General features: G+C 39.1%; 1 protein-coding gene across 5 annotated transcripts in view; it reads right to left on the bottom strand.

Annotated features, from left to right (window-relative positions):
- DENND1A (DENN domain containing 1A) overlaps positions 1–19,709 on the bottom strand; it is a 153,587-nt gene extending 133,878 nt beyond the window's left edge. For all 5 annotated transcript variants that reach the window (XM_005529246.3, XM_088065948.1, XM_014257980.2 and 2 more), the window contains exons 1-2: positions 19,576–19,709; positions 13,722–13,792 (exon numbers count right to left, since the gene is read on the bottom strand). In XM_005529246.3, the coding sequence (XP_005529303.2) occupies positions 13,722–13,792; positions 19,576–19,592 (88 nt within the window). In that variant the 5' untranslated portion in view covers positions 19,593–19,709. The remainder of the gene's footprint in view (positions 1–13,721; positions 13,793–19,575) is intronic.
- Between the last annotated feature and the right edge of the window lie 8,005 nt (positions 19,710–27,714).

Raw genomic sequence — 27,714 nt, 5'->3', positions numbered from 1 at the left:
TAATCTAAAACTGTAACTTGAATCCACTTGTACAACCTCTCTCAACAGGCAGTGCTGAAGTGCAGCTGGCCATCAACTCTGGGAGTGGGATGCTGTTCTCACAAATCTGACAAACTAGAAGGAAGCTAAAGAGCTGGGGTGGCTCTCACCACACACCAGCACACCTTGAGCAGTAACTTCTCTGTTCTCCTCATCTCATTCCATGTCTAATCCGGTTTCTAAGCTCTCTGCTTCCCAGCTGCTTTCTCCAGGTTTGTATTCATACCACTGCTGTACTCTCATCAGAAGAATCTGAAGCATCAACAGGCCATTTCTAAAAACTCTCCTTTTTGCTGAACTCTTATTTGCGTTATGTTCAAACACCCTTTTTTGAGAACAGAAATTAATGACATTTAGCACAATTTACTTGTTGAAAAATAAACATATATCACTAACTCTAGTACCACAATAACAATGTCCCATGCCATAATTGTTCCATAGAGGCTCCACAGCCTTTTCTTAAGTGACCAAACTAATGATAAAGTTCCCTCCATCTTTTTATACAAGTATATATGTTTAATTTTCAAACGTGAAAGATTAAATTAGAAGTTACCCACACAAACACAACTCCTTTGAAAAAGGCTCAAAACACTGTATTTACATCTGCAAGTACTCACGTTATTACTACAACCTTTATAACAGAGCTTAGATTTGCTTCAAACAAAACAGGGTTCTCACTCGATAGAGGCCCAAGAAAAAGCCCTGCATACAGTTAGTCTACAAAGAATTAACTGGATTAATTAGCAAGGGATTTGAGAAGCAGCTTGGAGCTAGAAAACCAAAACACTAAATTGTTTAAATACTTTGGCAATGGATCAAGGTTTCTAGGCAGCCCTATGTTCCATTCTCTCCTCTTTTTTTTTTGCTCGGTGTTTTAACACATTTAACCTGACGAGGTACTTTTTCATGAGATATGAATGACACTGTCAAAATACCAAAAAAGAAGATGTGAATTAAAAAATGCCACAAGCTGTTAGCAATTCTGCCAACATGCATGAGCCCAGGCAACATTAATTAAAAATCAATAGCTTAGGACATAAATAGCTCTTATCTCTGTTATAGTATATCTCTAACATAACTATAACTCTTTATTAAAGAAAAAAAAGGGGGAAAAAAGCCAGTGTCTCTGCTATTATACTGACTGAATTGACCACAACAAAGCAAAAGGAATAAGGCAAAAACCCTGAGCAAAGAAACCCTTATGAGAAAGGGAGGACAGGCATATGAATGATTGGAATGCTTCAGCCTTGCACTATCATTAACACATAACTGGCTGGAAACAGCCACACTGCAAATACTTGGAGAACAAGTTACCAGGAAGAACATTGCATGTTTTCAGTGCTAATATGATTCCATACAAGATCCTTCTTGCCAAGAAACAAAAATAACATGCACATCTTTCTGTCAGCCAGAAGTTAGTAATCTGTATCTTCCTGAGTTTATTAATCAGTATTTTTATTTTGCATCTCAACTGAAGATGGCAAATTCTCTGAGAATTATAAAATTAAAATTAGAAAAAGCAGGAAATTGCACTCAACTTTTATTTCCTTTAGTGACACCATCTTCAAACTACAGTTACATTAGCAGGTATCAAAGCTAGAAGACATAAGATTAACTAGGAACTTAAACCATGGCTTTCAACAGCTGTTTTCCCACTTGCAGAGAGCCAAACCTTTGAAAGACCCAAACCCATTTTCTAACACAATATCACCTAAAGTCCACCAAGCTGGATGTGCAGTTTGGGTCTGTCACAACTCCCAGACAATCACAACAATTTAGATTTCTGAAGAGTTTCTACAGAAAATTAACATGAAACAGAAGATGTAAAATCATACTGAAATGGAAAGGCTAAGCTTAGGTTTTTTTGTCTAACAACTCCTGCTTTATTCAATGATTATTATTAATATCAAATGCTTCCATCAAGACACAGTAGTCTATAATCAGTGATGAAAAATCCAAACAAATGGAAACATTTCACTATGTCAGCTGGCTTTTGAGTCCTACCTTGCACCTGTACTTTGGCACACTCCTACTTCTTCCCATCCCCTTGTCATAATCCCAACTCCCAAAAATGTGTTGACTGGAGTCCAGCACAGGAAAATTAAAGGTTCTATTCACAAAGCACAGTCACCACATATCAGGACAGGGAAAGGGAAGAGCCCACTTTTCACAAGATCTTTTGCTTTAACTTTCCATTGATCTACAGTCAGAAATGATGTATTTCATTCTGAACTCCAAATTCCACTCCAGCCATTGCCAATTCCAGTTAACCTTTTTTAAGGTGCACTGAATACAAGGTTTTGTTGCTGCATTTGATATAACACAATTCTTCATCTAGAAAGTTATAAAATCTTAATTTTTAGTAGAAGTACATTAGAACACAGAACTGCCGTTATTAAAGTTCCTCCAAACAGAATGAATTGAAATTCCACCAAGCTCCCCCAATAATGCTTTTTGTCTTTGTAAAAATACAAACTAGCACTTTATTAACATTTCAACTGTTGTTTCCATGGAAGGTTCAAGAAAACGAAACAATTCCAAGACTTTGTTAAGTCATCTGTCTCCATTTTACTTGATCATTATAAATAAAACTGAATAGAAGATGCACAAGTAATTTGTAAACTCTTTCAAAGGATCTGATTTACATTTTTCTTCTGCAAAGATGAAGATCTCCCCATAACATGCTCCATTTGCGTTAAATATTAAATTAAGACACTCATACTACATATATGGCAAAAATGGAATATATTTTTGATATGTTTTGGAATTACTTTCAGCAGTCTAACACTGTTTATAATATTGGTGCAAATACTGCCACCACTAAAGAAACAAACATTAAAAAGGTGTCCTTTAAGCTTCCCTTTAAGGCATCTACCATAATCGTATAATTTGCTCTGGACATCATTAAAATGTAAAGTTAATGAGGATTCAGCTGAAAACAGAAGAAATGTAACCTATTTTCAGGCAAAACTTCTAACACTGCAATCAGAGGGAAAACCTCTTTGATGTCTCTTTGTCTCTTCTCATTAATTTTCTTTTGGTTTAAAAAAACACAAAGGCTGTTTAAACTAAAAAATGCATAGAAGTTTAAACATGGTAATTATAGTCGAGCTGCAATGAGGTCATTAGGTTTTTAAAACTTTGAGATAAACAAAATTGAGATGTATGACTATTTTAAAAACATGTCAATACTTAATTTTAATTGTCCATGTGATTGATACCCACTGTATTCTAAGGATTTAGATAGAGAATTGTTTCAAGATGACTTAGTGAAGGACAGAATCCCATGGCTGGTGTAGAGCAAAGCAATCAAGAAATACATCAAAATGAAAAGCTGTAGTAACTATTGCTGGATGCCACATTTAGTATTTCAAAGTGCAACAAAACACACTTTTGCCATCCATGCAAGAGGGATGGCAAATTGTGAGGTTTACTACTCTTTACCTCTATGGTTCATTAAGGAATAAAATACTGAACAAGTTAAATAATTCTATTTACTCACTACATCTATTCTTGTTTATGAACACTGCCAAGGTACACAGAAAGCTGCCCACTTCTGTTTTATCATGCTAATTCCTTCCAGCAGAAAATACCTTAAAGAGGTATATTTAATTACACCATATTGATGCAAACTGTGATACACTGTAGCGGTAGATATTTTTAGCAAATAATTTCCAAGTAAATTTTCCCAAACACAAATGAGAAACAATTTTTACCACTACTGTGTACAAAAGAAGATGATGGATCATCACAAACAGAAGGCCTTAAGCCACAAATACACAGGGCAAGTATAACCTGATCCGTAGTGTAGAAAGAATTTAATCACAATGGAGCAAAATAAGCATATTTATAACACTTTTCTGTGTGCCAAGATCACCTCTAGATAAAATGGAATAAGTGGAGATCAATATATTATTTTGTAGCAAACATTAAAAAAAGTATGAATGTTAATGCATTTGTGGACAGAGGTTACAGCTTTAAGAGAGGGTTATTTACTCTAATGAATCTTTTTTATGTGTTTGATAAACTCCTCAAATTAAACTGAGTCAATGACCAACAGACAAGTATCAGATAAAACCAGAAACTACTTTAGGTGCAAGTGAAACACAGCTCCAGAAGAAAATTTCATACCCATTTCAAGGAAAGTTCTGGGGGTTGTGTTTTGGTTTTGGGGATTTTTGCATTTTACCTTTCCTCTGCCGTGTTTTGTTTATTAGGATTTGTTCTGCCCTTGCCCACCGAGTAGCTCTACAGACGTACAGCCCATCCTACAGCATGTGCCAGCTTCTGCTCCACCTGAGCTGCTCCTCCCCTCCTGGGACCCTTCCCTGCTTGTCGGATTCACACAAACACAAGCACATCACCCAAATAACACCGAGCCAAACATGCAGTTTACCAACAGGAAACACCAGCACCCTGACTGCCTGTGCCCATCCTGCGGTGCTCAATCAGCCATTCTGCCTTCATGTTCTCACACCCGGCTTCAAGTCTGCATTAAGTATTTTTGATAGGTGTTCCTCCACAGAGTGATAATCTGGTTTTAGAATCTTTGGAACAGAAGATCTCAAGGATCTCCAAAGTATCTTAGAGACAGAAATTAGAGCCATTTACTTTAGGGGTATAACAATGTAAGAATAAATTCATGAAGAGGTCATATTACCACTATTTATACTATTTATATATTACCACTATTTATAAATATTATATATTTATTTTGAAACTGTGTAGTTTCAAAGGAAATTATTCTTCAGGGGACCCAAATATGGGATTGACTTAACACCTGTATAATGTAATGGCAGTTGTGAATCTAATTCCTTTCACCACCACGTAAAATCCCAGCACAAATTCTGACGGTGAAAATTCCAGTCAGGAAAGTGTTCAGAAAAAACTCTTCAGACTATAATCCATTCCAGATAACAGATTATCAGTATCATTTGTCTCTTCCCATCCCTCTATCCAAGCTTATCATCCTCAACATGGAAGTTCCAACTTCCTTGGCTTCTATCTCACTCTTCCATGAAATAAGTAATATTAAAAAGTATATAAAAAGCTGTTTTCATCTTAAAAAAAGACATAAAAAATCATCTTCCCAGGAGCCGAAAATCTGTCAGCATGTGGAATTCTGATGAATCGTTTACCAAACTTGCTAGCCCCAGAAAGACCAAGTGCAAATTGTCTCTGGTAGCACAGAAGGTGGAGTTTAGGATTTCTTTAGATTTGACCTTGGGTTTTGACAACTGCTGCTGAAGTAAAACAATAGTCTTGCATTAATTTTATACTTATTTGACAATAATCTAACCTCAAATCATCTCTTTTAAACTCCATTTCAATTTATAAAAAACCTAACACCCAAACTGCAAACAAACAGAAAAAATCAACACAAAACAAAACCAACAAAAAACCACAGGAAAACCTAACAATGTCACTTTTTGTTCATGACAAAAAATACCACACCAAAGGCAGGCAGCCTAGTACTGCCTTGGGCACTCTGACAGGCCTCTTTGAATTCCAGTTTACATTCTCTTGTTGCAAGGAACTCCTGTAACAAAAACAACCAGCAATAAAAATAGATCTAGTTCAACTTTTACTTCTCCAAACTTGCTTTGCCTGAGTGCCGCACTTAAAGCAGCGCTCTGTTAAGTGCCTCTAAAGCACTTTGTAGTGCTCTGCTACAACTACCAACCTACATGACAACAGACTAAAGACAGACACAAATTCTAAACTCCAGTATTTCTATTGAAAACGTTCATAGAAAGCATCATCCAACAGTGGATAGACCAGTCAGTCACTTACGGGACCGTGTTAACTTCAGGGAAAAGAACCACCCAAAGTCGCTGTTCTTAAATCTCCGGGGAGTCTCCTTTAAAGTCATTACTACTTTGTTTCTTTTTCACCTGAATGACACTCGCATTGAAAGTTCTTTACAGCAATGTCTGTATCTAGGTTAACTGCTGATTGCAGATGCACTAAGCTTTGTGCAGAAGTTAACACTCATTAACAAGATTACCTGTTGTGATTGAGAACAACCAAAAAATAAACTACCTTGGAAATGCTTATGACTGAGAACGAACTAAAGGGAGTTAAAACTACTCCCTTAAAAAAAGTCTCGTACACACACACCTCCCTTCAACATCAACGCTTGGACTCTGCTCAAAGTACAATCTCTTCGCAGTTACTGGCATACCAGCCCTATATTCTTAAAGCAGCACAGTAAGAGAGAGTTAATTGCAACAAGTGCTTCACCAAATTCTTAAACGCTTCAAATGCTGAAATCTTAAACGTTTCAGTAGTATTGGGTATCTAAATCGAGTCTCTCAAGAACTCTTTAAAACGAACAACCACTCAGATTCATCTATAAATTCAAGAAAAACCCTAAGTATTAGCCAGTGAATGAAAATAATTTGTTAGAATCACTAGAAAAACCCTCCGTAAGAAAGTTTCAGTTAATTCCAACCTGCAGTTAAAAAGGCACTAGCTGTCACTCAGTTTTCTCACCCAACTCTATCATGAAAAGAAAAACTGACAGATCACAGGAGCTTGCCTTTGTAAACCAATTCGGGAACTTTCATGCTTCTTATTTGTTAGGTTAAAGGTTAAATTGCTGACCTCTGCCCTCCTGCTTAGCAGCCTTTCCCTTTTTCTGTAAAGCTTTATTTTGGGGCTGTATTTACATGGATTAGTCTCTTTTCACGCTAAGAAGGAATCTGTTCACAGCCAAAGCCTTAGTTCTGGTTGTACAAAAAGCAGTCACAATTATTCAGCAGCAGACAATGACCATATTGTGGATTTACAAAAAAACCACCTCAGCCATGGCAAGTTCTGTCCTTGCTGCACAAAACAATAGAAGAAAAATCTTATCAAGCATTCAAGAGAAAGCAAACAAAGCAGGCCCACTGTGAACTTGATGAAGATGTCAAGCTCCTTTAAAAAAATATAAATCAACAAAAGAGTTTAAAGTCTTGTGAGTGAGACTTTCTGAGCTGAATTTTTCTGTCTAGTTAAAACATTGCCAGCATAGCAATATACTGCAGATCAGTAAATACTTGTGACATAGGAAAGACTGTAGACAGAAGTAGTTAAAGCATGAAGCAAAAAGGCTAAAAAAGAGCTCTCTTCCCACAAAATAGCTCACAGCAACAGAGAAACACTCAGCTAGATTTGATATTACTCGTTTGGGGGTTTATTCAATCTAGTACTATCAGATAAGAACATGCCTAAAAATGTGTGAGATAAAATGTATGATGACTTGCAAAATGATAGATTCCAGTATTTTTTTCATAAACTGAGTTTCTCTTCAAATTGAGTTCTGTATTTCATTTATACTGTAAAAACCAAACTGTGAACTGTCTTCACAGAAAACAGCTCAAACTGAGCTATTGACTTAACCGGACACTGCAGTCCCAGCAAGCTCTTTGTTAAAATCTTCCACCTTGTTTGTACTTAGAAGCAAAGCAATCAAATGGAAACAGAAAAACAAAGCAGCAGCTTAGGAGAATTAGAATTCCCAAATACCACCTATCTACTTAGTTTGGTTACTTTTCCAATCCTGCCTTAGAAAGTTTGGTGCAGCAACACAACACTGCAAAGATGGGATAGGAAAACTTGTGATATGGGAATTCCAGCCCCTTCAACAGAAAGCATTTAATGGAAAGAGACCTGAATTCTGTACTTCCTTTGATATTTCTAAACCTTCAGCATTTTATCTATTTCTCAATACTGAATGAGCAGATTAGAACCAGTAAAATGCTTTCATCTTAAAAAAATAAAGGCTGCTCTGAGAGGTGCACGGGTAAGGTTTGCAAACCTTCGAACAACCAACTCTTAACTTAATCCTAGTCCAGTAACTTTGCTTATGTTCAAGAAAATCCCTCATCAGTACAGGAGGCACTGCTCTGCTATGTAATATTATAATCTATGACAAAAGATAATGGCAGCAGTGTGCCTGACAGAGACAGAAAGCTGCTAGCTCTCTCTACCTGTGAAGGTCCTACCACAGAAACCACAGTGACAACTGTAGAATAATTTTAAGGCCCAAGTACATCGTGACTTCTCCCAGTAGAGCTAAGGACTTCGATTAGTTTAAGTTATACATTTGTGATCTACTGGGAAGGGGGGGAGGGAGGGAAAGAGCTATTACAACCCAAGGCTAGAACATGAAAAGTAAAGAAGGAAGTACTTAAACTACTCACAAGCTTCTAGTAGGAACAAGATTAGTAGTACGTGCTACTCTAGGAGCCAATTCAAATGCAAATTTCATCCTTTCACTCAAACAATGATAAACTACCTCAGAGTTAATAGTTTCCTTCTAAGATTCATCTCCCTTTTCAACTTAGCGGTATGTTTTCCAGAAAAGAAAGAAGCACATGGAGAGTCTTACAGCGAGACCTTTTAAATTCTGTCATAAAAGAAGTAGCATAAACTACATTTCCTTTCCCAATCCAGTGAACATTTGTTAAACTTTAACATACTTACACTTTGTCCATGCGGTCGCGTTTAGGCTTCTAACTTACCATGGTTTTTTAAAAAAACACTCAGAAAGAAATCCTTTAGCTGTACTAAACCATTTCAGCTTTTCCTTGAACACACAGCAAGAATTTATGCTACACTCACAAAAAGATGAAAGATGAGGTCCTTGGAGAGAAAGGCCTTTTGGCACACTACATGGTAAAGCTACAGATTTGACATACTTTTATAATGTCTGCTTTGGCAAGAACACAAAAACCCCACACAAAAGCATGGTACGTCCTCCCAGACAGGGGTGTAGGGGGTGTTTTACTCTTGTGAGCATTTACTTTCAAACGCTCTTACTTCAGAGACTATTTTGATCGGTTACTTTAGACTAACAAATTCTCTTTTGCTATATGAACAGTTTGACAGTCAGACTACAATTCTCCTCACAGCCCTTTCTAACAAGAGAAAATCTTTGGCTGAGGTCCAGCAACAGCCTTAAATTTGTCACATCCTATTTTTGATGAATGATCTGCAGCAGTTTTAAGATCATAAAGTGCTTTGAAAGTGAAAAGAAAAATTTCACAAGTAGTAAGCTTTCACTTTCTTTATAAAGGCATTTAAACTAAATTTGCTAGGAGATTCTTTCTACTTCTGCATCTCAAAAAACTCGCACAAAACAACCTTCTGGCTGAAATTAAAAACATAGGAAACAGTTGCAATGCACTTCTCTACAATGCCTCTATAGCATAAAACTGGCTATCTAGGAGTGCTAAAGTGAGCTGAAGCAGTTATTCTTCTGTGAAAGAAACAATACAATCTACCTAATCTATCTAATTGTAATTTACTACCTCAGCTTCTATGAAGTTTCAGAATTACAAAATGCTATAAGTACAAAAATCACAATCTTATAAAAGGTTTTTTCCTTCCTTTACACAAAGATTAAAAATAGGAAGAGAAATCCAGTAAAACAGCAGTATTTCAGAAAAAACTTTTAATTATCCACATCATGTAACAATTACGTTGCATGAGAGAAGACCATGCACCAGAGATACAAAACTTACTAGTTTTACTTTGAGCCAGTATTTTCCCTAAAATATTTCATTTTTACAATAAAACCATGGTTATTTTTCCCTCTTTTTCTGAAAGTAAATGTGTGGGAGTTGGTGAGAAGCATTAGACTTGCAAAGTTCCTGTGCTTGACATACTTATACCTGACACACACAACACAGATTTCTCACTAGATAAATTCCATGTACTGTCACTGTAAAAACACAGACTCTTGTTCTTTCTATTCTAGTTTGCAGCTTCTCACTTTTGGTGAGGAGGCTTCAGGCTCCAAAGCTGCATCCCTACAAAGAGGAAATCAGGGGACAGGAGGCCTCTAAGGATGAACAAGGAGCTCCTGGACAAACTAAACACAGACAGCTTCCAGAGGGTGGAAGCAGGGAAACATGGCCTGGAAGGAATGCAGAGGAACTGCATGAACAGCCAAGCATCAGGTTAGGAAAGCTAAAGCCCTGCAGAAGTAAATTTGGCCAAGGACACCAAGGACAACAAGAAAAGCTTTTATAGGTACACTGGCAATAAAAGAAAGACGGGGAAAATATGTGTCCTCTCAGAAAGAGGAATTCCCAGCTTCCATTGAAACACCAATCATTAGGCAAAAAAAATGTTTGGTGTGGTCTTCTCCTAAGGAAATATATTTTTAATAAGAAATATTCATCTTCATGCAGCCGGTCAGAGTTGCTATCCTGCTTTCTACTTCACAGTTCTCAAAAAAAAAGACATCACATTTACTTAAGTAATAAAAATCCATAAGTTTCCAAGTAAGACCTAAGAATTCAACAAAGTACAAAAACCACCTTCAAATACAACTGAATATTGGAATTGTATAATGTACCAAAGACTTCATGTGCCAAAAATACACAGTGCTGAGCACAATCATTCTTTCTAAACAATCTTGAGGGGAAAGGACAGTGAGAGCACAGCAAGCTGATCCAGTGATCATTTCCACTCAGTTCACACATTTCACTGCGATTTGGCAAACTTCTGCCTGGACTGGAATTAAAATCGTTTGCTTTTTCAACTTCCTTGGTTTCAATGAAATTTTTCTCTTTGTACCTTAAGTGTACAAAATATTCCCCGGATGATCCTGAAGCTTACACTTCTATGAATCAAATCTTAGCATCTGGATAGGATAATTGAGGCAGGAAGGGACCTTGGGTGTTGCTGCTGGTGCTGAATAGATCACACGGACATAGGTCAAGGTGTGGTGAAAAGAAGAGAGAGTTTATTTTTCCTCCCAGGATTTATAGGCTTCTGACCACAGCCAGAGATTGGATGGTCAGGATAACACTTTCTCACTGCACTGGCCGTGAGAGATGCCCATCACAAGACGTGTAACTGAAAGAATGTACACATATCTATGTTTACAGTTACTGTCCTGGGAAAGTCTTTTGAAAACTATGTTAGCAAGCTCAGAAGCTGAGTTTTCAGGGTGACACTTGGGAGTTCTCTAGTTCAACCTCCTGCTCAGAGACAGGCCAGGTGTGAGGTCAGACCAGGTTCTTCATGGTTTTGAAGCAGTTCAGTCTTGAAAACCTCCAAGGATGGAGAAGGACAACATCTCTTGAGTGACCTGGTGTGATTCTTGACTCCTCATGGTGAACAGGTTCCCCACATTCACAAGAATGTCTCTTGATTCAGCCTGTTGCTGCACCTTGTCCTCCTGCCGTGCATCACTTGGCAAGCCTGGATGCCTCATCCCAAGGAACTCCTCAGCTATGGAAGGCTGCTGCTCAGGTTCCCTGGAGCCTCCTCCAGGCTGACCCAGCCCAGAACTCCTGTCTCCTCATACTGAAGTGCTTCAGCTCACTCACCATCTTTGTGGCCCTCCATTGAACTCGGCCTGGATTATTGGTGTCTTTCATGGAATCCAGAACAGATTTTTCCCTTCTGCAGTTGACTGTGAACTTTGAAACACGTTAAAACTTAAAATTTCAGTTGATACTTCACAGTCACATGCCTAACATCCTTTGCTACTTTCTCACTTTTCCAATTTGCTCCCCCATCCCACCAGGGCTGAGGGAGCGGGTGGCTGTGTGGGGGTTAATCCATGACAGCTACACAAATTCTTGAATAACAAAATAAAGGCAAGTTTTACCATCACACAAACCAGACAATCCCCCACACTAGGACATTTACAGATTTGGAGCAATTCTTTCTCCTCAAGACCAAGTCAGAAGATTGATACCAGAATTAGGAGCATTTTAAGTATCAACAGCACTATTATAGAAACAGCTGCCTTAGTTAATTTTGCGATCAATTAAATGGGGAGTAATAGTTCTAAACCTGACTGATAATTTGCTTCTTACACAATTTTTTATGCATTTTGCTTTTGTCAACAGTAGCTGCTCCTTGCCATGTAACATACATTCCCTGACTGCAAGAAAAAGAAAAGTTAATCTGGAGTCTTAGGGTTTTGGCATGGAACAGACAGCCAAAAAGTGGACACAGACTACATGGAGGTTTCTAGGTGTGTATTTCTGGAATGATGATTGGCCTGGGATACAACTGTTAAATACAGCTGACGCTGCAGAGAACCAGACAACCTTCATTCAGAACAGAAGGACAAAATATTTGGGTATACACAAATCTAAGGCTTCTGAAAATAAAGTATACCACTATAGTATAAAAAAATTGGTTGGGAAAAATCTCTTAAAAGATTCTTCAGAGAGAGTAACTTCAAAATATATGACTAGTAAAAACAATTATTAAAACTCTTCTTTTACTCCCTAAAAAGAATTTCTGAAGATTTTGCACCTATAAGTGCATACAACAATCCTAAAAACACAACTAAGTGAAACTCCCACAGAATCAGTTGGTTTATAGAACAAAATGTATACTAAATTCTCCAATTAAAAACCTGTAAAGTAGTTTCCGTGCTTTTTAACCCACCTTCCCACAGCAGGGAATTAATCCCTGCAGGGGGATGCAAACAAACTTCAAAGAGAAGATTATACCCAGACACTAGTACTGTACAATGTAATGTTTATGGTTAAATTTGTTCAGATTTTCTGGCACTAGAATCCAGGTCAGATGTGCAGAAACAAAGACCAGTTATTAAAAGGGCTCCTGCAGTTCCATCAAATAGTTGTGATGGCACAGAGCAGTAGGACAAGCCAAAACTGTATTCCAGTTACAACTCCTATGGAGGCTTTGGCAGGGAAGGAGGGAGCTGCAGCTATTTGACTTTCGCAGACTGTAACAAATACAGATATAAAAGGAAGTAAGTGGCTTTCCAGTCAATAAAATACAAAAATCCCTTCTATTGGTTCATTACACCATATCTACAATGCACCCGTGATTATTTATTAAAAGACAAAAAAACACTACTTCAGTATATGCTGACTAATCATAATTATTTCATTTTGCCAAACTTCCTTTTTGTACCATTCTAGAGACTGAACTTTCATAAAAGTATCTTGAGCTAAATTTTGGCATTATGAATTTCAACCTTTGCTTTTCCTGCTTATTTGATCAAGTTCCTCAGGTGAGATAAAAGTGCAATCAAAACTTCCCAAATGTACTTACATGTTGGTTTCAGTGGTTATGGGACTTGCAATCAAAACTTCCCAAATGTACTTACATGTTGGCTTCAGTGGTTATGGGACTTCTCTACCATAAACATAGGAACGCTTACAAAAAATAATATTACAGAAAAATACTTGTGTAATTATGACTTAATAACAGTGGTAAAAACAGTTAACCAAATCATAAACTGCATCCATGCCTAGTTTCCAGATAAAGTCATTTGATCAAAGCAAGAATTCTGGGAGCAGATAAAAATACTTCTGTAGAAAAGTAAGGAAGAGGAACTAAAAACAAATTCCAAAAAAGATGTTTTAAGAGTATTTTTGGTTTAAAACTACCCTTTTTTTACATGAGCAGCCATCTGAGAAAACACTTCTTCAACCTAATCAAGAAAATAATTATTTCTATTTTAAAAGACAAAAAGACAAAACAGTCAAAGAAACCTAAAATTGTCCACAATCAGGTACAGAAACATAAATTTCTCATTTTTAGTCCTAACTGTAAAAGATTCCACAGAACCAGTAATTAAGATACTTTTAAAAGCTAAAACAGCATAATGTTAAATATTTTTCACAAAATATGGTTCTTAATAATAGTTTTAGCCAATAAATAGGTAGGACTATTGTGCAAAACAGTACCTTTCCCAATGCAACTGATTCCTGAGTGGGTCACTTCTGCATACACCTCAAAGGTAGTTTCTGGATTTTGTCTGAAACAAAAGGAAGGTATTTAGCACACTGAGAATTTGGTTGAAGTGCATTTGCAATGAGGCAGTTAGAAAGGGTTTTCAGCATGCACACAGTACAATGACAACTAGAGAATCTCCATTTCTCGGTTTACAGCCTTGGATGATTTCTCATCAGACCTTTGTAACGTGCTAAATACAGATATTTTTTCAGGAAAAAAAAAGTCTTGGAAATTTTTCACCAAACTGAAAAGTCACATTGCCCCGACACTAAACAAACAGCACCCAGATTCACATTTTCATTACTGTGACCCTTGAGTTCAACTTCATGACATCTATTTGCCCAGGAAAAGGGGGAAAAAAAAAAGTATCTGCAGTCAAGAGGAGGCAAAATCACTTTCTGCACACACTACTGAAAAACTTAAGAGGCTGTATTTAGGATGAAGACAGTGCCCCTTTTTAATACCTGTCAAAATATTTCTACCTCTTTGTCAAAAAAGGCCATGCTGGTGAATATTACAAATGCACAAGGTTTGGTCTCATGAGACTCCAGTGTCTTAAATCCAGAAATTTGCCAGATGCATAGAAATAAGTGTGACAGTCAAAAACCATACCAAATTGAGCTACAAGATGTAAATGATGCTTGAAGAAAGAGATTTACTTTGCTCAAGAGTTATAAATATACCAGTAGTAAAAGTAAAAAGTTAATGATACTACTTCAAAACAAACAAACAAACAAACCATTTAGTGTATATTTTCAATTCTTACTAATTTAACTCTCTAAGTGATGCTCTGGAATTACATGTCATAATGAGCATGTAAAAACAGCAGGTGATTATAAAAGAAAGAATATTTTCAGTTAACTCCTGACTAACAATTTTAGCTACTCCAGATATTTTTTTCTAAGATTAAAGACACTGTAATAATGAAATAAGAATTTTGCAGGTCTAATTATGTGACACTTTATTCTTAGACTTTCTGGTTAAAATCAAGAATCAAAATTGCATAATTACTGTTCCAAATTTATGGCTGCTTGTATAGTGATAATATTGTCTCTTATGTGTTAATGCAAACTAACATTAGAAAATTTCTGTGGTATAATTTACTTGTGAAGTTTGTAACTTCCTTACAGCTAAGGACAAAAATAATGACAAAACCCATAAATATACATGCTAGAATTCCTAACTGAATGATAATTTAAAAAAATTAAACTCATCTTACCCAACATTTCAAACCAAACATATAAGCATGTCAAGGAGTTGAGCTTAACTCTTCAGAGAATTTCTATTATTTTTAATCCTACTTTAACACCAAAAGGATTAAGGAAAACATTTCTAACCATGCCACAGGCCCACTTAGCCTAACTCAAGTGGCTCTAAGCCAAACCCCACACCTATTTAAACTGACAGAAAAGTTCCCATTGCTTTCAGTAGCACAGGATCACACCCCTCAGTTTTACAGAGCACCTCTCAGGAGCAACAATGGTTCACAACTCAATTAATGCTAATTTAATTTGCCACCAGTTCCCAAATGATTTGTCTTAAGTAGCTGTTTTTTCAGAAAACTACATTCATAAGTTATGAGAAATCCAAAGTCAGCTATTATTGTGCAATATAAACCAAACTTGCATAATTCTCGCTGTGCTACTCAAGTTGCACCACATAACCTGCAGCTACTGGGGTTTAGCTCCATTCCGACAGTCCTGGTATGGGGTGAGGATGGAATGATACTCACAGAGCACCAGAAATGGATTTTTCCTTTCATACTCATTGTTGGGCAGCCTTATCATACCCTCCTTGTTTGTGTTTTTATTTTTAGCACCAGGTTTCCTTAATTAAAAGTTAATAAACTTTTTATTTTTACAGCTAATGGTTAAAACAACAAACACCTTTTTAGTATTATGTTAGAACCCATGTTCAAATTCTTAAGTGAAAGCACTGTCTAACACAGCTGGCAGGACCACAGACTATATTCCAAAACTTTCAGACAAAAAGACATCACATTTTGTATTTTAATTTTCCATGACAAATGTCCATTTATTTCTATGAACAATGAAATTAAAGTAGGCTTCCCAAGTGAGAAATTCAGTATTAAAGGCTGCATTCAACCAACACCTCAGTATGAGAATGAAGTCATTGTTGGATTGTGGATATTTTAAAACTTTTCAGAGGCATTAAGGAAACAAGTTACTATAAGACTTCATACAGTTTGCAAATACAGCATAAACATGATCAGAAATGTGTATTCTGTGGTCAAACATCACCTGTGCATTGCACAGAAACCCCAACCCCTGCAATCCTCCAAAGCACAAGAGCCTTAAACACACACACCAAGTTTTCCCTCTTCCCAAAATTCACTTACAGACCCATGGTCACTTATCAAGTGAACAATAAGATGCAATTAAAACAAAATACATAGGACACAGAGGTACAAAAATACATAGTACCTCATTTATTTGAGAACTAGGTAATTTCAGAAGGAAATGCAATACTTCTTCAAAAACACAAACTTAGGAAGGAGCTGTATGAGAAATGTGATAAATGCTAGTTGTATGAATTATTTCAAATCTCTGATGTAGAAATAACATGTTTCAAAGCAATCAATATGAAATTCAATCTAACACTGAAATAAGATATTTATGTACATTTTATGATCAAAAATGATCATTTTTACCAATCCGTAAGAGATTTATTCAGAATAAAATTAAATCAAGCCCTTCTCTGAAGCTGGATGGCTGGAAGTACATACTTTACATATCTACAGCCTATTTCAATTTTGTGTAGGAGCACTTTTTGTACACATAGGAAAATGCAATAGCACTCATGACAGAAACTGAGGCATAAGAGAGGAGTCTGACACTGACTGATAATTAGCTGTCTTGTAATAAGACTTAGTTGCTCAACTCTTGCAAAAAATAAATTATTAGCAGAAACCTGTAATCACTAATTCAATTCAGAAACTACAGCTGAAGCCTTGATTAATTTCTATATATTTAACTTTTTTTGCCTTGTGTTCCCTAGGTAGATAATATTTCATCTTAGTATATAACAAACATTCTGTTAAATCTCTGAAAGCTTTCCCAGATGTACACGTGGCATCTATTGTGTCACCTCTGGAAAGGGACATGCCAACTGTTTTTCCAGTGCAATGCCATTCTGCTGATCAAATTGATATTGACACATTATTGAAGATAAATAAATAAGAAATCCTTTCTGTAACAGGGAGTACAAAGGTTCCTGAGCAGTGACAGCAGCAGGCTAACCAGGCTCCTGTCCTACCTCACCTGGCTGGCACAGAGTGCCTGACACGAGACGTGCCCATGCCCAACAGAGGATTAACCCAGCACTGTAACCAAACACTCAATTTAGCTTTTTTTTTGCCTGCAGCTATACAGGAGCCAAAAGCTCACAGGACTGCTGGCAATTCCTTGATTTCTTTCACTTCAGTCTGATGCAGCTACTGATACCTTTCTCTAAGCAATCTCTCACTCAAATGACTCATTACTATACACCCATCAGAAATCTAACTGACAGCTATGCCCAGGTTTCATGAAGAGTCTATCACAGTGTGTGCAAGGGATCCTGTGCCAAGCGGTTTAATACCCCTCATAGTTATCAATCTACTGCAAGAAGCAAGGGATCTGACTGCTGGATGTTTACTGGAGCTCCAGCACATACTGGTGACACCTCTAAAGGTGCCTCAACCTACCCACTCACCAAACAGTTCTCTCATTCACACTTCCAACCTGTTCCTATAAGGAAGTTACTTACCAACATTAAAGTCTTTGCTGGAATAAACATCCAGCTCAGAAAGGCAGACCAGAAAAGCCTCTTACACAGACAGGCTCTCTCACTCTATATATTTTAAGACTGTTTTGAAATTTTGTCCTTGCACTGCTCAGGCACAGTGCTCTGTGCAAAGTGGAAAAAAGCAGTTTATTAAGTGTTGCTCAAGGCAAAGTTGCTTAATCACCCAGTGGACAAAATGCTTTCTCACAAAGTCCAAGAAGAATGAAAAGCAATGTTTATGTGGGTTTATTACCTCTGTTACTCTGGTGATTGGGAAAGACGTGGGTTTTATCTACAGTCCTGAAAGACAAGTTCACACTGAAAGACTTTGCATAGAAAAAGTCCTTAACTCCACTGGCTGCACTAAGTATTTCTAAAAACTACATCTTCCTGACACCAGTTTCTAGCTGGAGCTCACCTGCCTGATGACGTTCTCATTTGGCAAAGTCTGCTCAAAGCAACTGAAGTCCAATCAGCAATCACAAACCCAAAGATAGCAAACACAGCTTGTAGATGCAGAGTGCATACAAAAGAAGCTGCATTTAAAGTAAGCATCAACCTTCTAATAGATTTAAGATAAGGTCATCATAAAAAGTAATTTTGGATCATAATCTTGAAGTGATCCTAGCAAGGGTGATTGCTGCAGGGTCTGAAGGAGCAAGTTAGAGATACAGCCTTCTCTGCTGCCAAAATACCTACAGTTTTCAATTCTACTTGTAATTGACTGTAAGAGTTTAACCGGTTTCTCAGGCTTTAATTTCTCTGCAGCAACAGTTGAGAACACATACTCCAAAAAGGTGAAAACTCATACTCACAGTATGCATAAGGAAGGAAGGAGTGAAGGAACGTTAATTCCTTTCTGGAACAAACTGACTGCCACAGTGCTATCATTACAAACACTCATTATCCGCTTACATTTTCCTAAAACACATGCCTGAAAAGACACGTTTTCATCTATCCAGCCTATGGACTTGGGAACATGAAGATGTGTCATCACACAAACTATGTCCCCTCCAGTCTTGTATTCAAGTTAAACGAAAGAAGGGAAAAGTTAAAGCCCAATGTAATCCTGAAGAACACTGTGTTCAAGAAGGGAAAAGTTAAAGCCCAATGTAATCCTGAAGAACACTGTGTTCAAGAAGGAAAAACAACTGCTCAACAGCACCTGCTGAATAAAACAGGATCTACCTGGGTCTCTCCACTCTATAACTCTTTCACACACAGAGATGTCAGCACTCCCTGCTTGGCAATAGCTTTATGACACCTCTACCTGTGTCTGAGAAACTGAATTTTCCTGGAATGGCACATGAATAAACGGAGACTTTTAATGTGACTATACTAACATACCAACAATGCTTACTGGTAAATCAACCACCAATTTTATGAAAATTCAAAAAAACAACAACATTGAAGGCATAGATTTGCAGGCCCAGCACATCAATCACTAGCATCACTCTTCTCCTTCCCCCAAACCCCTTAGCTAATGCACTTTGACTATCTCCCAGCCCGACTGTAGTCCTTCCGTCAGCACACTCTACCCTGGGCGAAGAAATTTGCACTCCTTCGACCCGTCCACACCCCTGAAACAGGCGTCGGCTGTGCTGGCAATGAAGATGTTCCCAACACAGCACCCCCACCCTCCCTCAGGCCTGCACCGATAACATTGCACTGCCCTCCCCGCCTGGCCCTGAGAGCAGGAGGGGCAGCAGGCTTGGTGTGAGGCAGGGTCGGCTCTCGCCCCTCTCCTGGGGCAGGGCCGGAGGGTCCCGCCGGGGTCCCGGAGTTGGGAGCTGGGAGTTGGGCTCGGACGGCCCGTCCTGCCCGTCCCTCCGGCCCACGGGGCAGGGAGCGCTCTCTTCCCTTCCTTCTCCCTCTCCTCGCGCAACCCGAGGCCCGCGGGCTCGGCCGGGGTCCCGCCCGCGCGGCCTCACACGGAGCGGAGGGAGGGCGGGGAAGTCTAGTCCCCTTCTCTCTCCCAAGGGCCTGAAGCGGGGCTGGAGAGCTGCGGAGGGCACTCACTTGATCCTGGATCCCATGGTCTCCGGGGGGCCGCATAGACCCGGGGCGGAGCGAGACACGGGCGGGGGCCTCAGGGCCGCGCTCTGTCCGCCGCTCGCCCCTCACTCCATCCCGGCCCGCGCCGCGGCGCCCCGGCCGAGTCACGGCGCGGGGGCTGCCGGGAGCTGTAGTGCGGCGGGGCCCGGAGCCGGCGGTGTGTGCCTGTCTGGGCGAGCCGTCAGGGAAAGGACTGGGCTCTGCTCGTGGTGCCGAGCCACAGGAAAACAGGCAACGGGCAGAAACTGATGCACAGCAAATGCCACCCAAACACGAGGGAGGATTTCTTCACTGTGCGAGTGACCGAGCACTGGAACAGATTATCCCGAGAGGGTGTGGAGTCTCCCTCGCGGGGAATATTCCTGAACCGTCAGGATACAATCCTGTACCATGTGCTCTCATGACTGTCTGGGCGGGAAGGTTGGATCAGATGCCCCAAAAGGTCCCTTCCTACCCGACCTATCCGGTGTCTCTGTGACTGCGGGGCAAGGGCAATGCGGAGTTGCAATCTCCCCTCAGGGAGATTTAGGCGGGAACCCCGCGGCGGGACGGGCCCCGCTCCCCTCAGGGAGATCCCCTGACCGGCCGCGCTCCCTTCAGGCGTCCTCAGCTACCCGCCGCGTTTAGCAGCTGAAGAGCAGCCTGAAGTGACACAGAACACCAGGGCCGGGCAAAACCGCATCACCAGCTTGATCCCGAGTTCTGGATATCCACTGATAGCCAGGCCAGGTGAGGAACAGGACTGCCCCTCTTGGAAAACCCCGTGCTGAGGGGAGCCATCCCCATGGGCACAGGCCAGAGTCTCAGGCAGGAAGAGGTATTCGATGTCCAGAGACTGCAGAAGTCAAAGGAGAGAGACAGAGGGAGGGGCTGGGAGGAGTCCCCTGGCAGAGCTGTGACAGAACATTGAGCGCTGTGGGGACAGACCAAAGCGGCTGAAAAGACAGTAAAACATGACTAGAGAGAATCTCAAGGCCAAGGAAGGTCATAAAGGTGTCTGGAGATTTCTCAGAAATTGAATGCAATCAGCTGAAAACATGTCATACATGGACTCAAAAATTGCAGATAGACGGCTTTTGAAACATGTCATGTTGGAGTTGACGAACAGGAGCAAACAGGTACCCAACTATTTCATTAAACATGATTTATGGGTAGTTTCCAGGAAGGTTTGGAGCATTTCTAGTGTAATGTAGCAATTTTAAACTATATTTAGAGTTTAGGATGATCTACAATGAGGAATGAAAGAATTGAAAATTTGCCTTTAAAAGGCCTCTGAAGTGCAAATCATTGAGGACACCAAGTGCTTCGCTGAAGAACCTAGCCAGCTAGAAAAATGGGAGAGAGTATATCCCATCTGAGATCCTTTAATATCCCATTTTCTCCCCAGAGAGCCTGGGTAGGGAAAATCATACCACCCTCATTCAAGTAATAAATTTAAAACGTGTTAAACACTATGCAGAAAGTCCTGGAATATTTATTCACAGTTACAGTAAGTCAAAGACGTGTTTGGGGAGATGAAGAGGAGTGTTTCTAGTACTAATTTGAGTATTTGAGATGAGGTGCTTCCACCACAGGTTCCACCCACAGCCTCTGCCACAGGAGCATGAGTAAGTTCAGACCTCTGTGTTCAGCCCTGGCTTGTTCTGTGCTGTGGATACACCTGTCCCCAGCCCTGAGTCACTGTCTGAGCTGTAGTGCTGTTCCCTGTCTCATTCAATCATTCCCATATCCACATAAAGTAGCTTTGTAACCAAAATTACTGTGTTCAGACAGGGTATTCTAACCCTTTAAACGGTGCACTAAGGGTTGCGCATATAACCATCAAATGGTGGTGAGTTTATAGAAATATTGTTAAAATTGGTTGCAAAAGCAAAAAAACCCTATGGTCAGTAATGAGTTAAAAAATAAGGAAGCTGGTAAATTGCTGATGCAGTGAAAAATAACAATGTGGAAAACCCCCAGCATTTTAGGAGTTGCTAGCAGAATTTCTTACATTTCATCACTGTTACATTTCATCACATGTTCCTTTTTTGGAATATGGATTGACATTAAATTTAAGAGGTAGAGCTACAGACTCGTAATTTTAGTTTTGGTTTGTTTTGTGTAATGAGTTTTTTAAAGATTTAAAGGTAAACTTATTAATATGAACAAATGTAGTAAATATTTAATGGGGACATGTATGCAAGAGTAGTAAACTGGTTTATATTTAATCGTTTTTAGACTGGACATACTATGGAATAAAAGCCTGGGTGATTCAAATGAGCAATTTAAACCCTCTCCCAGAGAAAGTGCGTGGTTGGGAAGTATACATTCAGTCCAGTTTGGGGAAAACAAGATATAAAGGTGGATTCCATGAACTGGACTGGATAACTGAGGTGGTGCATGAACTGGTAGTGGCCGGTAACTATCACACGTCAGGAAAAATAGTGTTGGGAACTTCATTTAAGTATGTCTTGGTGAAATATCTATTTTGTAGGTGACTGATTTGTAATGAGCATATTTTCCTGCCCCAGGGAAGAATAATAGTGGCAACCTCATGTTGGTATCTGTTCATCAACAGTTGCTCAACTGGGATCTTGTGCAGGTATATGCCCGAACTCTTGAGCAGGAGATGTTACATTCACATGGGTTGTGTGATAAGCATCAGATAATACCTTTGAAAAACAATATTATAGTGTATTTCAAGAGGAGGATTACCAACCCCAAGTTCACAGTTAATAAAGCTGAGTTTAATTAATAAAAATAAATTGGGCATGTGTATGGAGAATTGTGATGTTCTCTCCTTGCTAAAGAAGACACACTTAATGGGTCTGGCAACATGCAAATTCAGTCTGTGGAAGCTCTGGTTTAAAAGACTGCCTAATAAAACAGGTGTGAGCTTGTAAATCTGGTAATGCTAAGTCAGAGGAAACCAGAAAGGTGAGGACAGGCTGAGTGTCCAGAATTTCTTCTACTTAAAGGATAAAACAGACACTAATATGCAATTTTATGTACTGTGCTTTCTAACTGTATTTTGTATATATGAAGCAAGCAAAGTTAGATATATTCCAGAATTCAGAATACAAAACATGCTTGTACTCCCCAAATGTTGATAATAAAAAGGGATAATTAATTCAAAATCTTAATTGACCAGACACTGAATATTTAAATATTTGTCCAAATTGTGAAAACTGTATTTTCTGTGTAAAGTGGAAAAAAATGTTAAACATGATGTATATTTTCCTGTTCAAGTGCAGGAAATTTTTTTCTCTATCTGCCTAATAATAATTTACGTTCCAAGCTGTATGCTGCTTTACCTGGTGTATTTATGTAAATAAGCTGCTCATTAGATACCCCAAATCCCATTTTCTGCAATTGTCGGTGGCCCCCACGTCTGCAGCTGGCCCAATGGTTGATGTAATTGTGTCCCAGTGACAGGGCAGCAGGGACAGTGAAGCCCCCGAGGAGAGCGAGGGGTTCCAGCAATGCCTGCTGGCCTGGCCACGGAGCTCTGGGTGTGAGTGGCTCAGAATAGATGAGCTGATTAACTGTGAATCACCCTCCCAGAAGAGATGGAGCATTAATAGCAAACAAAAGGGAAGCAGAAGGGAAACTTCAGGCAGAAGAAAATAATCCAGGAATTAAAAGCTTGGTGAAAGCATTAGGATGCTTCCAGATTGACCTGAGAGTGCAAGTTCAATACCATAGAAATAGAGGTCTGATACTCTAGGATGGATTTGGTGCATGTGGCTGAGACTGTATTTTAATATGTAACACTCCCACAGCAACAAATGTACATGAGAACACAGTTACTGTTTCTGCTCTGCCAGTGACAATCCTGCTGAAGCACAATGTAACCTGAATTTACTGGGGAGAGTCTCCCTGCTACATTTCAGCCAATGAGAAGGGCAAGTGAAAAAATGCTGACTTTAGAGATCAATAGTAAAGCTTCATCTAAAAGGTTATGCCTTGGAAGAGAATATCCTGCTATCTGACTAATATTGATTATAATGAATATCATAATTGAATAAAATGTATGTTTTTCCTAATTTCTCAGTGGATGAATATTAAGAAAATCTCTAGCCACCTTTAGAAACTAATGAAAAGCTTATTAAGATATTTTTTAGATGTGAAGCAGAAGTTATTTCATCAACCTTAATTTTGTAATTCTTGTTATCAAACAATGAGCCTCATGAGTTATGGATCAGGTCATTGCAAACAGCTTCCAGAAGTGTTCACATATGTTACTTGAGAAAAAAGCCTGTTCTTAATGCTCCCAGACTGGGATTCATCAGGCATTGTTAGGATAGCTGGTTACCCTCAGAGACATTCACTTATGCCCTGAAACAAGAGAGATGTTTAAATCAGCCTATGTACCTATTTGTATGGATGGAAATAGGTTACATTGACTAGTTTTCCATTGTAAGTTAAGAAACAATAATCCGTAATTAAAATGGAGTAAAAAACAGAGTAAAAATGGATCTTTAGAAAATACAGAAGAAAACATAAAGAACAATAAAAAGGGGGGAAATCCCCACCAAAATTCAGTTATAAGAACATAACCAAAGAGTTATATCAAAAGCATACTGTCTCCAAAACTGGACACTAGGAGATGTTTAAGGAAGACTGTAAGAATGTGAAAGTTTGTAGAATTCTCTCACAGCCTCCAATAAATTGTGTGTTTTCTCAGCCACAGATGCTGCTTCTAAATAACAGCTTTTGTGGGATGTGACACTGGGCTCCACTTGGATATTGAGCTGTGCCATTGACCATGACTCTCTGTGTTGACCATCACCAATTGTCACCTTATTTTCCATGTGCCTCAGCATTGTTTCCAAGGGCTCTGCTCCATGATGTTGCCCAGCACAGAGGTGAGACTGATCATCCTGCCTTCCCACCAGTGGGAACATCACCAGATTGCCCTAACTCCTGAAATACAATGGATTGTGGCTCAGCAACATCATCCACCAGTTCTCTCAGGACCTGTGGATTTATCTCAGTTTCCATGAGCTTGTGCATCTTCAGGTTCTTTAGATGGTCTCAACCCTGACCTCTTCCCACAGCTTGTGGTTCTTCATTCTCCCAGTCCCTGCCTTTGCCTCTGCAGTGTGGGCAATGTGGCTGGGACCTGTGCAAGTGAAGATCGAGGCAAAACCATCACTGAGTATCTCAGCCTTCTCCATGACCTGGGTAACCAGGTCCCCCATCCCCTTCCTGAAAGGATCCATGTTTTCCCTGGTCTTCCTGTTACCAGTGTACCCATAGATGCTTTTCTTGATTCCCCTGACATCCCTGGCCAGATCAGGGTTTAGCTTTCCTAACCTGATAGCTGGCTGCTAAGACAATTTCTCTGTATTCCTCTCAGTCTACCTGTCCTTGCTTCTATCCTCTGTAGGCTTCCTCTTAAAAGCTAAGCAAGCAGTAAAATACCTTCCCTTTCAAGTGTTTGAAGTACCATACACTGAATGACCTTTTCATTTTCCATTCACAAAGAAATAAGAAATAACTATTCTTATTTCTGATACCTGTGATTATACCAATAGCTATATCTCAGGCCCATGAAATCCTTTAATGTAATGAGCCGTGCTGAAGAGTCATTCCCCTAAAGAAAAGAGCTCAAGATGATTGACCTGAAATGGCCTCTTCATTTTTTAATGAAAAGAGATCTAAATATGGCAAACATTTCCCTGTGCTACTGTCTCTCAACAGGCATCTTCCTCATCAGAATCTCTTACGATTTGCAAGAATTGGTTATTTAATTTTAGGGCAAAACTAGCAAAATGTCTATGAGAACTATCTGGGTTTTGTCTTTAACTGTGCAACAATTTTTCTGTCAGAAAAATGGGGATTTTTCCCTTTACTGATTCCATTGCTTGCCTAAGAGAGAAGTGGCCAATTTGGCATCAGGAAGTCAGTGCGTAGAAAAGTATTATGGTAAAAAAGTGGGCACCTTTTGTTGATTGTTTCACGTTTGGTGTGTGCAGAGACCGTATTTATGCTGTCTGCATAGCAGACATCTGCCAGCATCTTCCCCATAATCACTTTCATTCTCACCTGCTGAATCTGTTTGCCTGTATCATCTAACACAGCCCTTCTCTAATTCCAGAAATTCTTCCTGTTATAAACATGTTAGGCTTTTACCTTTACCTTCACCTCAGATCACTCTCCAGCCAGGAACAGCAGTTTTGCACCCAAAATATATCCAGCTCACCATGAACATACCTCTGTGTGTTACCAAAGACAGCAGGAGGTGGACTAAAGAAAAAAAACATAGGAAAGGTAAAGAAAACTATGATGAAACACTCAAATATTTTGAAAAGCAGGAAATGCCCATCTTTCCAAGGGACAGACGAAGTTCTGCAGCATTGGTCCCAAATTTTCTTCTAAAGCAGTTCTAACTAGATGGAACAGGCTTTTCAGTGTGTGCCCTTCTCTTCCTGCAGTCTACCAGAGTCAGCAAAACTCCTGTGTTTTTGCTACCTGATACTGTCTCACACATATTTCATTCTTCAGATTTTCACCCAAGCAGCTTTAAATTGTCACCAGGTAGGTAATAACAGTAGGTTGCCTACTCAGTGGTTTGCTTTACTCTGGTCTTTATAGACCCCTCCTTGCATGTCGCAGAAGTCCTCTGGCTCTGGCTCTGGCTTCTTGGAACAGCTCTGCCTCCCCAGCACAAACACTGCCTGCCTGGTTCTTGCTCTGAAGCTGTTGAAGACACTATTTCATCTGCCAATAATAAAGAAGCAACTGACCTAAGTTACTCTTCTCTGTTCACCTTGCTGTGATGGCAGAGTGCTGACTGTACCGTTATTGCTCTATAAAGTGAAGTCAGATTTATGAGACAAAATCTATGATGGTGTGATTCCAGCTAGACGAAAAAAAGCCCAGTATGAAAATAGTTATTCATATCTGTGATAGCCTTTGTCACAGAAAAGACAACCCTCCTGAGCTGAAAGGAATAAGATCACTGATGTAAATCAGACTGCTACATTCAAGTCCCTCTAAGTTACTAATGAGCCTGGAAGAACAAGGATTCTTAGGAGAAATCCAGAACAGCAAGACATAAGTTGTTGGAGCAGAGGGAAGTACTTACTTCAGATGATACTAAACTCTTGTACAGTAGTGCCTGGCTTAAGCTGGTAGGAGAATGAAAGGGAGGGAAGGAAAAAGAAAGAGATAAAAGAAGAAGAAAGGAAGGTGTGAACAAATGAATGAATGATCAAAAGAACAAGGAATTTATAAAATGCAGTGTTTCTAACTTGGTGATGTTTATTATTTGAAACATGATGTTATATTTTGTTGCACTCATTCTAGAAATACAAATAATAAAACCTTGGTATGAAGCATCGGTATAGGTGTTATTTTCTTTGTGTTTTCCCCATCTCACAGAGTTGATGGGATCCTAATTCCAGAGTTTCTAGTAGCAATTAAAATAACTTTTTAATATAAAATTAAAGCATATTTTGAGCCAGGTTTCAAATGTAATCACTACAATCACCATAAATCAAAACACAACTAGCAGTGTCGGCTACACTACTCTTCTAAGGAGGAATCGCTTATCCTTTCTGCCACAGGATGGGGGAACATGATAACTATTGATAGCTCACTACTTATTAAGTTGTCATCAGACAACATGTTGTCATAAGCTATTATTTTTAAATTGTTATTAAGAAAACATCAAGTGGCACTTCTGTAATGTAAGCTGGTTGTTTGAACAATGGGAAGGTATGTGTTGATATCAAAATTGAACTATATAATGTAAAAATCAAGATTTAGTTCATGTTGCTATGTAGAAAATTAATCAAATATTCACATTTCTACAATCTTCAAAATCATAACAGTGATTGAATAGTAGGGGTCTGAGTCTTATGTAATTTATACTCATTTTGTATAAATATAATTCCATATGATTACTGAAGCATGACATTCCAACTTTCCTTTCTGGCAACAGCTAGTGCTAGGCAGGCAGTAGCAGTTCTGAACTTAAATATATAATATGGAGTTGATGGCCTTCAAATTTCTTTTACTGATTTTCCTGCTTTAACATTCAGAAGACATCAGTAAGGTTACCCCTGGTTGATATTAGGGTAAGACAGTTCCAGATCTGTCCTTTCTTGTTTG

The sequence above is a fragment of the Pseudopodoces humilis genome, chromosome 22 (genome assembly GCF_049639895.1).
Source record: "Pseudopodoces humilis isolate 2021_Gansu_Grassland_sample_001 chromosome 22, ASM4963989v1, whole genome shotgun sequence".
Classification (NCBI taxonomy): domain Eukaryota; kingdom Metazoa; phylum Chordata; class Aves; order Passeriformes; family Paridae; genus Pseudopodoces; species Pseudopodoces humilis.
This window is presented reverse-complemented; position numbering and strand designations above follow the sequence as displayed.